Source organism: Sturnira hondurensis, unplaced genomic scaffold (genome assembly GCF_014824575.4).
Source record: "Sturnira hondurensis isolate 20B ecotype Veracruz unplaced genomic scaffold, ASM1482457v3 Scaffold0013537, whole genome shotgun sequence".
In the NCBI taxonomy this organism is placed as follows: Eukaryota; Metazoa; Chordata; class Mammalia; order Chiroptera; family Phyllostomidae; genus Sturnira; species Sturnira hondurensis.
Window position 1 is genome coordinate 3179437 of NW_028086168.1, and position 10152 is coordinate 3189588.

At 44.3% G+C, this 10152-nt stretch overlaps 1 protein-coding gene across 1 annotated transcript in view; it reads right to left on the reverse strand.

The window, feature by feature from the left end:
- GYG1 (glycogenin 1) overlaps positions 1-9183 on the reverse strand; it is a 32288-nt gene extending 23105 nt beyond the window's left edge. Inside the window, exons 1-4 of the mRNA XM_037061856.1 lie at positions 9095-9183; positions 6719-6854; positions 4599-4773; positions 3791-3953 (exon numbers count right to left, since the gene is read on the reverse strand). Of these exons, the coding sequence (XP_036917751.1) occupies positions 3791-3953; positions 4599-4773; positions 6719-6854; positions 9095-9101 (481 nt within the window). The 5' untranslated portion in view covers positions 9102-9183. The remainder of the gene's footprint in view (positions 1-3790; positions 3954-4598; positions 4774-6718; positions 6855-9094) is intronic.
- Positions 9184-10152: the final 969 nt, after the last annotated feature.

A 10152-nucleotide genomic window follows, 5' to 3' on the forward strand; every position in this document is an offset into this window, starting at 1 on the left:
ACAGCCTGAGGTTTCATAATGCTACTCAGAACTGTGTACAATTTACAACTTATAAATGAATTTTCCACGTTTAATATTTTCAGACCTGTGGTCACAGGTAACAAACCACAGATGCAAAACCGTTGATAATGGGGGGCTGCTGTAAACCCCTCCAGGGAAGAGCAGACTCCCACCAGATGGAGTAAACATTCTTTGATGAGTAAAGCTTAACGCATCAATTGAAATCCACTTCTCATTTAAGAGCTCCTATTTTATTCTTCTGTTGAATTTAAAGAACATATTGAGAATAATTATAAGTTCCCAACTGCACAGTAAAATTTTCAACTCTGTCAATTAAGTGATTCTGTTAACAGAAAATTCAACCCTTTACTATCAAACAACTCGTATATGGAACACTTCACAGAAAGGCCAGCTTCTGGAAACCCTGCTGTTGAATAATGAAGTGTGCTAGCAGGCACAGAGAGAAATCTCTGTGGGCTGAGATTCTGCCTGCAAAAGCAGAAAACACTTTCTTGTTGAACATTTTTTACGCATCCCTGCTTCTTAACAACAAATTCATCTACTCCTCTAGTACCTCTTTTAGAATGAGGTAGATAACCCAAGTTGGTCTCTATAAGTTTTGCTAGTTTTATATTCTAAAACTGTAATCATGACACGTTACTGTTTGGCATCTGTTTATCTCTCAACAACGAAATCTAATCCTCCTCTAGATCAGAAACTGAACTCTTTACGCTCTTACAACCATGTGGATCTTAGGCCACTGCGTCTACTTTAGAATGTGACTTGCTTACTGAAACTGAGAATTTACCCTAATTTCTGGCAGGATTACACTACTTCCTTCCAATTCAATGAGAGAAGGTGAAGAAAGCTACACTCTTACAGGAAGGGTAAGATAAACAGTGGACTTCTGCTTAAAGAAATACTCTTACTTTCCTTTTGTGCAAAGGTAACTGTTTTAGCATAATCAGTAGAAATAAGAAATGCATGTTTTGAATTCAAATGCTAATATTGCTTTCATTCCTTATATGAAGGAAAATAGTAGGAACTAAAAAATAAGTCAGTAAAGTGAAGAAGTTACATTTAGCCCTGATCATGATGAATACTCAGCACATTATTTCTTACTTAAGACTGATTAATGGCAGATGCTGCCATTTACTATGGTCAACACTTCTGCTGTTTTGGAGCATGTAAGGTCCTGGCAGAGCAGTTTATCAACCTTAGGATTACTGACATTTTAGGCCAGATGACTCTTCGCTCTGTGGGCTGTCCTGTGTGTTACGGAATATTCAGCAGCACCCCTAATCTCTACTCACTGGATGCCACTAGCATCTGCCCCACCTAGTTATGACAAACAAAATGTCTCTAGATGTTGCCAAACATTCTCTGAGGGGCCGAATCACTCCAAATTGAGAACTACTGGCACAGAATATAAAGAAGCCAAATAGTGAAACAAGATTAAGACTTAAACTTCTTTTTTAAAAAATTTATGTATTTATTTATTTTTAGAGAGGGGGGAAGGGAAGGAGAAAGAGTGGAAGGGAAACATCAAGGTGTGGTTGCTTCTCATGTGTCCCCTACTAGGAACTGGCCTGCAACCCAGGCATGTGCCCTGACTGGGAATCGAACCAGCGACCCTTTGCTTCACAGGCCCGTGCTCAATCCACTGAGCTACACCAGCCAGGGCAAGACTTAAACTTCTTTAGTCTTTTCATTAACAGTTCAAATAGCTGCATACTCCAAATTCTCAAATGACTGAGAGAATTTAATTTCGGTGTATAGCAGTAACAAAAACCCAACTTCAATGTTAAGTGTAACTTAAGATGTTTTAACTTCCAATCTTTTAATTTCAAAGTTTTAGATTTAATCTTCTAATTAAGTTTAAATTTCAGATTTTGATTTTTAAATTTACACCAAGTTAATGGAAATGAATCCTCATATCAGCGTCCAGCCTGAGTCTTATGTCCACTGAGGAAGCCTGTTTCTGTTAGTTTCAAATGATCCATTACCTATTCACTGAAAACCTCAGGTCCACTCTTGGAGTGGGGAGAGAAGGAAGCCCCTGAAGCCTAGCATGCTGCTAGGGCTCAGTGCTCTATCCCAGCCCCCCATTCCTGTCTTGGGCTTTTGCCACCATGTCAAGTAGCTGGCAATGACTCACTGCTGAGAGGGCTTCTTCTTAGAGCATGTCCTTCTTTCTAGATACACTGGGTCTTTCCTTTATTGGAAGGGTTCATCAACATTAACTTTTAAAAAGCTACTTTTGCATTTTTTAAAAAATAAATTTTATTGATTATGCCATTACAGTTGTCCTATTTCCTCCCCTTCATTCCCTTCCACCCTGCATACCCCGCCCCCACCACTCCCCCACTTTAGTTTATGTCCATGTGTCCCAAGTTCTTTAGATTCTATATTTCCCATACTATTCTTGCCCTCCCCGTCTATTTTCTACCTACCGTCTGTGCTACTTATTCTCTGTACCTTCTCCCCCTTTCTCCTCCTCCCACTCCCCTGTTGCTAACCCTCCATGTGTTCTTCATTTCTATGGTTCTGCTCCTGATCTAGCTGTCCTCTTAGTTTGTTTTAGGTGTGGTTGTTAATAACTGTGAGTTTGCTGTCCTTTCACTGTTCATATTTTTTATCTTCTTTTTCTTAGATAAGTCCCTTTAACACTTCATATAAGGGCTTGGTGATGATGAACTCCTTGAATTAGACCTTATCTGAGAAGTACTTTATCTGCCCTTCCATTCTAAACGAAAGCTTTGCTGGATAAAGCAATCTTGGATGTAGGTCCTTGCATTTCATGACTTGGAATACTTCTTTCCAGCCTCTTCTTGCCTGTAAGGTCTCTTTTGAGAAATCAGCTTACAGTCTGATGGGAAGTCCTTTGTAGGTGACTGTCCCCTTATCTCTTGCTGCTTCTAGGATTCTCTCCTTCATTTTAATCTTGGCTAATGTAATGATGATGTGCCTTGGTGTGTTCCTTCTTGGGTCCAATTTCTTTGGGACTCTCTGAGCTTCCTGGATTCCCTGGAAGTCTATTTCCTTTGCCAGATTGGGGAAGTTCTCCGTTATTATTGGTTCAAATAACTTTTCCACTTATGGCTGTTTCTTTTCCCTTTCTGGTACCCCTATCATTCAGATGTTGGAATGCTTAAAGATGTCCTGGAGGTTCCTAAGCCTGTCCTCATTTTTTTGAATTCTTGTTTCTTCCTTCTTTTCTGTTTAGTTGTTTCTTTCTCCCTTCTGGTCCACTCCTTTGATATGAGTCCCAGTTTCCTTTCCATCACTATTGAATATGGACACAAAGACTATTCACATAAACTTCCTATCTTCTTTCTTAATGTTTTACAGGAGAACAGAGCCGAATTATTAGGTTTACCTCTCCAAGTTCCATGGACACAATGCTTGTTCCTGTTAGGTCTTACAACTAAGTTTACTCAGATTTAAAGATAGTTGTTAAAGTTTTTTTAATTTGTGTCATGATCTTTTGAATTCTTGAATAATCATAATTCATTTGCCATACTCTAATTTAGACACAGGAAAGCCAATTGAAGACATATCTGTAAACTGCCTGTCCTAGGTAGGTTACTCTTATACACCTATGAAAAAAAGATGCGTGTGCACACAGAAATACACAAAAGTATTTCCAAAAGTGCATAACAAAATGCTTGCTCCATCCCATGTAATGCTGTATTCCAGGCACAAGGAACCATTGCAACTATATCCCCAAGAAGAGCAGCCCGCACAAGTTACTAATACCTTAACAGATATAAACATAATAGATACATACCATCAAAACTACCCTGCTCAGAAGCCATGTGCAACAGCTGTTTGTATGTTGCCACCGAAGGCTGATAAACAAAGACTCCGGAATTGAAGCAGTCAGGCCACCCTGGGTCTGGGGCTGCTGACAATTCTTCTCTCTCAAAGAGATCATCAATATTTGTTAGGACCTGATTCAAAAGGGGAGAGGGAAAGCATTACGGAAATGTTCTGCTGCAGTACTCCCTTCTTAAGCTCTCCCCAAGTTACCCAACACAGAAGATGCAATCTGCAGTTGGTCCTGACGATTCAAATGACAGCTGTAAGGCAGCCAGGGCCTGCTCTCCTTCACCACCTGACACCTTTTTGAAATCTGAACTTTACTGTAATGTCTTGACATCATTCCCCAAATGCCTAATTCATTTCCATTACTATGTACAACTTTTACTTTATTTTTTAAAATATACTTTATTGATTATGCTATTAGTTGTTCCATCCCCCCATTTATTTCCCTCTGCCTTGTACCCCCCTCCCACCTGCATTCCCCCCACCTGGCCCTTAGTTTATGTCCATGGGTCATACATAAAAGTTCTTTGGCTTCTATATTTCCTGAACTATTCTCAACCTCCCCCTGTCTATTTTGTACCTACTAATTATGCTTCTTATTCCCTGTACCTTTTCCCCCATTCTCCACTCTGCCCCTTCCCACTGATAACCCTCCATGTGATCTCCATTTCTGTGATTCTACTCCTGTTCTGATTACTTTGTTTTTTTTAAATACATGTGTGTACGTATGTATACACACACATCTTTTTAGCCATCAACACCACACTCACCAGGGTATCTGCATCCATGAACACACACTTTGAATACTGTATGAGTGACCAGCAGTGGAGTTTAGTTAACGTAACTCCCAACTCAGGCCTCTTCATTAAGGTTAGATGAGCGGAATCACCACTGTCCAAAACGTCTACCATGATGACTTCATCAAAGACTGTCTCTAAAACTTTTCTGTCAAAAGGAAATTCAAAAACAGAGCTTAGCATCTTTCTAGAACAAGTGGCATTTAACATAAGATCGCATTTTTATTGGCCTATCCATGCATTAGTAGAGCAATCTCTTATTTTGGCATAGTACAATCTTTTAAATACCTCCTAATTTACCTCAGGATAATTTATATGTTAATTGGCATGTGCAGTTAACTTCACTAAAATAATAACTGCTTATGGTGAGCATGAAGCACTTGTCTTAAGACTTTACTACAGAAGTTGTCTATTTTTTACCGTACTACTGATTACCGGGCAAACTGTGGAAACAGCCTGTAAAAGTGTGACTCACCTGTGGTAAGAGTACATCTTTGCAACAGCCTATGTATTTAACTATGATATCTTATTAGAACTGATTCTTTCTAACTACCACATATTTTTACCAATCATGCTCAGTAAATTACACATAATGTCTGCAATGAAGCCTCTGACTAATCATTTTTTTGCTGAAGAAGCTGACAGAGAACTGCTTGAATATATGTGTTCCAAAAGAAGTGAAAGGACTCAGTTATTTAGCTGCCATGTTTTTAGAATAGAATATAGCCAGCGTTTACTATGTGTTTAGAACCTCTGGCATAATGAGAGACTCACTTCAGTTTCTCAGGTACAACTCTTCTCTATGCCCCAAATTAACCAAAGATTTATTTTGGAAAGCAATCTTGAGGTGGGTTGAGGGGGAATATACTTAGGTAAGACACTAAACTTAGCACAAGTTATAACATATAAAGACAGATCGTCATTGAAAGTTTATACTATCAAACACACAGAACAAAACTAGTATTGTTATTATCTGTATCCAGAGTACATCTGTCTTCTCACATACATCCCCACCAAATAGACTACAAATTATGAAATACACATTAGGAGGTAAACTTTTTGGCATTTCTAAAATTACCCTTTAGAAACAAGGTTGTTTGTATACATGTATGTATGTAGGCAGACATAGATACATATTCTCCTTTTCAGAGGTCCTTGGCATGTATGCACATATTTTCAAAAAAGTCACAAAAAGACATTTTCAGCCTTGGCTGATGTAGCTCAGTGGACTGAGTGGGGGCCTGCGAACCACACAATCACAGTTCGATTCCCAGTCAGGGCACATGCCTGGGTTGCAGGCCAGTTCCCAGCAGGGGACTCACTAGAGGCAACCACACATCGATATTTCTCTCCTCTCCTTCCCTTCCCCTCTAAAGATAAATAAATAAAATCTTTAAAAAAAAGACATTTTCAACTTCTAAGAGGGACAGAAGACTGCAAAAATAAACACAATACAGAGCTACTAGTGTGCCTAGATATTTTGAATATTGTTAGCATTATGAACTATGTACTTCATTCAGACACTTCAAAATTTAATCCCAACAAATCAAAGTGATCTAACCCAATCAACAAGCAGCTTGTACCCCTCAGAGCACAACCCCAAATCCACAAAGTCCATTGGCAAATACACTGACCTATTCATTTGTAAATAAAGATATTTAGGTTACAAATGTCAACTAGCAGTGGGGAAAACTGCTATTTTCTTTCAAAGTCACCTGAGGTTTCTCTGGTTTGAGACAGGAAACCAAGTAGCCCTTGCTGCATTTTGGGAAAGGAGTGCAGGCAATGCGTGACTACGTAAAGGAGACATCTAGAAGGAAACCTTGTTAGGGGCGAGTCCTTCTCCCCTTTAGAATCAGTGAGAGCATGGGATAGACTACCACATCACAGATCAAACTCTGGAAGGGAGTTCGGGTAGAACAGCTTCCAAAAGCTAGACAGAGGTTTCAGGCTCTGGAATTCTTCACTCAGGAACTCTCATCTTTCTTCCAGATGCTCAAGCCCTGAAAAAGGTATGGCCTCAGGGCCCACTGATGCCAGAAATGGGAGAGGGACGTCAGAGCACCACCACAGACTGGCAGCAAAGTCCTTACCTCATGGAGTCTGAGACCTGTGGGGTAGTGAGCACCACCAGCCTCCTGGTGGTCTTGTGCTGTTTCAGAGATGAGCCTAGGACCAGGGCTCCTTTGGCGTAGGAATCATTTGTGGTCAGTGTCACAAAGGCCTGATCTTAATGCAAAGGGGAAAAAAAGCACATATTCATTACAACTTCCACCCTAGAAAAAGCTACTGTAGAACACGCTGTAACCAATAATTTGTCAAAAATCAGTTCCTCTCCTAATCTGTTCTAATTTAGAATCCAGACAAGCTAAATTCTTAGACTAGTTTAACACTCAGAGGGTGAACCTGAGGCAATGAAAAGGCAGTAATGAAGAGATAGAGAAGTGCAATTTCTATAAAGTACCACAGACAATACTTTTCAACCAAGCGCAAAGCAACAAATAACCCCAATAGAGAGTATCTGAAAGCAGAGGCCATATTCTTCATTTGGGTGCTTACATTTCTGCCAGGACTTGGGCTTTTTATACTGTTTCCTAAACTTGGAGCAAAGACCACCTCATCACTCCTCGAGAGTCACGTTCAGTGTCTCGGCTCAACTGTAACCTCCTCAGAGAGTACTTTTCTCCTAAATGCTTCTATATAAAGAGTGGCCAATCGCTGTTAAATGGACTTAGGAATCACTTCACAAGGTCTAACACACGCGCCTTATTTTCCTTGGAGAAACAAGGGAATAGTCTCTACCCTGGACCTTGGCCCATCCCCTCAACATATTCCTCTCATTCTTTTTCTTACACAGACACGCACACACAAAACTGTTTCCTACAATCACTTAACAGCCAGGATCAAAGACAAACGAATAATTATTCTTCCTACTACACAAACCCCATCTGCCAAGACCCACAGCCCAGCCGCTGCGATTTCCCCAGGCCTTTCCTGGGAGGATTCGGGACATACTCTGCTTCCGAGGGGATTTTAACATGAGCAGTTTGGTGGGCATCCAAGTGTGCAGGATACCTGGGATCAAGCTCTGGCAGGAGTCACTTGGGGGCACTGTTGCCCACACAGGGAGTTGGAACATTTTGTTACAAAGTCATTCTCTGACTTAGGTTTCCTAATTTTCCCTTTGCCCATTTTCCAACGTGGAGACAGGAGGCCGTGGAAATTACGTTGAGAAGTGAGAGAGAAGTGCAGGTGGTCAGCTGCGCCCGCCCCTCGGCGCCCACCCCCGACTGAGGACCGTCTTCACACGTAGTGCCCACCTCTCTTCCAGGCAAGCCCTCTACTAAGTTGTAGAAAGACTGGTGTTCTCCGCCCCCGAGCGCCACCGGCTTCCCGGCCAGTCCCCCTCCCGGAAAGCTCACAACAGTGACACCTGTGTCTAGACAGGTCCACCACTCTCTGTACTTGTTCCTTGAACCCCTCAAAAGACATTTCAGTCTGCCCCAAAGGTGCTTGATGTGCGGCATAATGAATGATGATGTTTCATTCAGAAAGGGTCCAGATTCCAGGGGATCAGGAAGAAAAGTTTAATATGGGAGTCAAGGATTTCAGGAAGCAAGGGTATAGATGATTTCCAAGTCGAAGCACAGGACAGAACAAATGCTTTGGACCCCGGGCTGCAACACCAGACCCAGCAAATCATGACAAGGAACGGGAAAGACGGCAGACACTCGGGTACAACTTCCACCACCCCACAGACAGGCCACATCTGCAGTCTTTTTGCAGCTCCATTGCTCTAAGTAATATTCCCCACTATCAGCCTCCACACCACGGGAAGGACCAGTTACCTCGGAGCCTCAGTCCTGGGCAGATCCGCCTAGCGGCCCGGACACCTGGCAACAAGTGGGCCGGCGCCCTCCCACCGCCCGGCTCCGGCTCCCCGAAACCGGCCCCAAAGGCCTAAAAATAGTCTCGGCGTGACCGCTGCGCCCGGGCCGGCGGCGGAGGAGCTGAACCGCCCCTCGGAGTTCCAGCCCGCGGGCGGCGGGGGGCTCCTCGATGCCGCCGCACCCCCAGCTCGGGACTGGAGCCCCGGGGCACCAGCTCCCCACCCCCACTCGGCCAGATGCAGCTACTCCACCCGCCCGGCCTTCACGGTGAGAGCAGGAGGAAGGGCAAGGAGAAGGAAAAGGGAAACTGGGCCCCGGCGGAGGCCGAGGCCCAGGCTCTGTGTGCCTGCGCACCACTGAGCCCTCGGGACTGCGGGGCGGCGGAGGTGCGGCTGACGCAGGAACGCCACGCCCGGCTGCAATCATCCTATAACTTAGTGGCGGTCCCCGGGCCGGGAACTCCCCGGGGCGGAGGCGCGGGGAGGCGGTGGGGCTGCGAGGGGCCGTGCGGGGCGGAGAGCCGGAGGTCCGGGGGCGGTGGAGCTGGGCCCGCAGGGCGGAGGGCGGCGCGGCGCGTACCTGCCATGGTGCTGCCGGGCGGTGGCCGCCGCAGCCGCAGGCTGTTGGCTGGGAGAAGCCGGGCGCCGGGAGGGAGCGCAGCCGGCTAGTCGGCGCGGCGGGAGCCGAGCGTCCGGTCTGAGCGCTCTTATAGCGTCCGTCACGTGGCCGCGCACGCTCCCGGCGCCCGCCGACTGCCGCTCCACACACCCACCCGCGGGGGGCGGTGGCCCTGCGGCAGCCGGACCGGGGCTCCTTCCCGACCCCGGACTCCTTCCCGGCCCCGGCGTCCCTTTGGCTGGGTTCCAGGTCCAGGTCTCCGGCACCTCCGGTCTTGCTCCCGTGACACACTTCTTTGGCACTGCGCGCCCTTAGTGCCCCTGGGAGCTGGGAATTTGGATGAGAAGTTTGGGGCCGTGGGTGGCTCCTGCAGGACAAACTCCCAAAGATACCCAGGGCTAGAGAACCTTAGAAAACAGTCAAACGAAAAAACGAAAACCCCAGATCACTGTAGTTATGATAATTCGTCTGAACTGCTTGAAATGAACATATAGTTTAATTCCACTTTTTTTCCACGTAGAATTCCAAATTAGCCCCTGGAAGCATTCCTTACTATTCTCACAATGGTTTTGTGGGTTTGACTGAAAAATAGAATGAATTTGAAACACTGTATTTAGATTCTTGAGACCCTCTGCATCAATTAGATATTTAATTGTTTCATTCAACCTTCATAAAAACTTCCTCAAGTATAGAACCTGGTATTATATCCTTATTTTTACAAATGAAAACATTGAGGCCCAGAAAAGCTAAATCTACTTATCTATGGTCAGAGATCTCAGGTAAGTGGCTCCTCGATGCCGCTACTCTGTATTTAGATTCTACCTTCACGGTAGAATTTAAACCTTGGCAGTTTGACTTGCAAAATTGACCTTCCCACTGGCAAGGCCATCACATCTCTGGTACACTGGTGCCCTAAAAAGGTTAGTAAATTATGGTAACTGTGGTTGGGTAACGTACTTGTTTAGGTTAACCTGTTTCATAAATCATGGAAGGGTGAATCTGTCATTTTTTTAGGAAGT